Source organism: Morus notabilis, unplaced genomic scaffold (assembly GCF_000414095.1).
Source record: "Morus notabilis unplaced genomic scaffold, ASM41409v2 C11297071, whole genome shotgun sequence".
Taxonomy (NCBI): domain Eukaryota; kingdom Viridiplantae; phylum Streptophyta; class Magnoliopsida; order Rosales; family Moraceae; genus Morus; species Morus notabilis.
In genome coordinates this window covers 1-725 of record NW_010384540.1, presented here as the reverse complement: position 1 = coordinate 725, position 725 = coordinate 1, and the positions used below count along the sequence as shown (strand labels likewise).

The window sequence follows — 725 nt, the reverse complement described above, 5'->3', positions numbered from 1 at the left end:
AATTACCTTTTGCCAACGAAGAGGGTCAGGCCTTTTCAAAACCACAATGGAATCAATCTTGTCCGGCGATTCCATCTTCCACCGGCAGTAAGGGTGACGAGATCTGTCCCGAGCATAAACCCCGACTACTTGTCTCTTCGATCGATCATATCGAACGTTGTTCATGTAGAAAACAAAGGGTTTCTGACAAGGATGCTTGGTGACAGGCCTAGTGTTGAAGGCATAAGCAGTGTAGTCGGCTCTGGGGTACCAATTGAGGAAAGTTCTTGTGGGCGTCTCTAGCTCTCTTGGAGAAAGCACTCCCCTTAGGATTTGAACCGCGTAGCCCCACGAAACGGAGATGGACCAGGACCGGCGCTTGTCATAGCAGATGGATTGCTGCATTATGCTGGCTGAGTCGTGCTTGACGGATTGGAATAGGCGTTGCAGGGCTTTTACTCTTGTGGTGCGTGGGAATAATGGTTCCACCACGTCAATGTGGTGAAGTGATAACAATGGAGTCACGGGATGGGCTCCTAGAAGCCCTAATAGGTCTCCGTAGACATCATACTGCACAGTGACGAAGCCAGAAATTTATATGATCGAAAAGGCTAATGACTACTACACAAATTTAAAGGGGTAAAAAATTATATTTTTAATTGTTCAGAGGGGGCTTTGTACAATTGTTTTTAGAGATATTCTTATATAAATATAGGTAAAAAAGGAAAACAAAACAAAAAAAAAAA

General features: G+C 44.3%; 1 protein-coding gene across 1 annotated transcript; it reads right to left on the bottom strand.

Moving 5' to 3' along the window:
• Positions 1 to 6: 6 nt before the first annotated feature.
• Positions 7 to 549, bottom strand: LOC112094849 (the record flags this gene model as incomplete). Its single annotated transcript, XM_024176565.1, has 1 exon — positions 7 to 549. A coding segment is annotated over one exon (543 nt), but the record flags the coding sequence as incomplete, so codon positions are not given.
• Between the last annotated feature and the right edge of the window lie 176 nt (positions 550 to 725).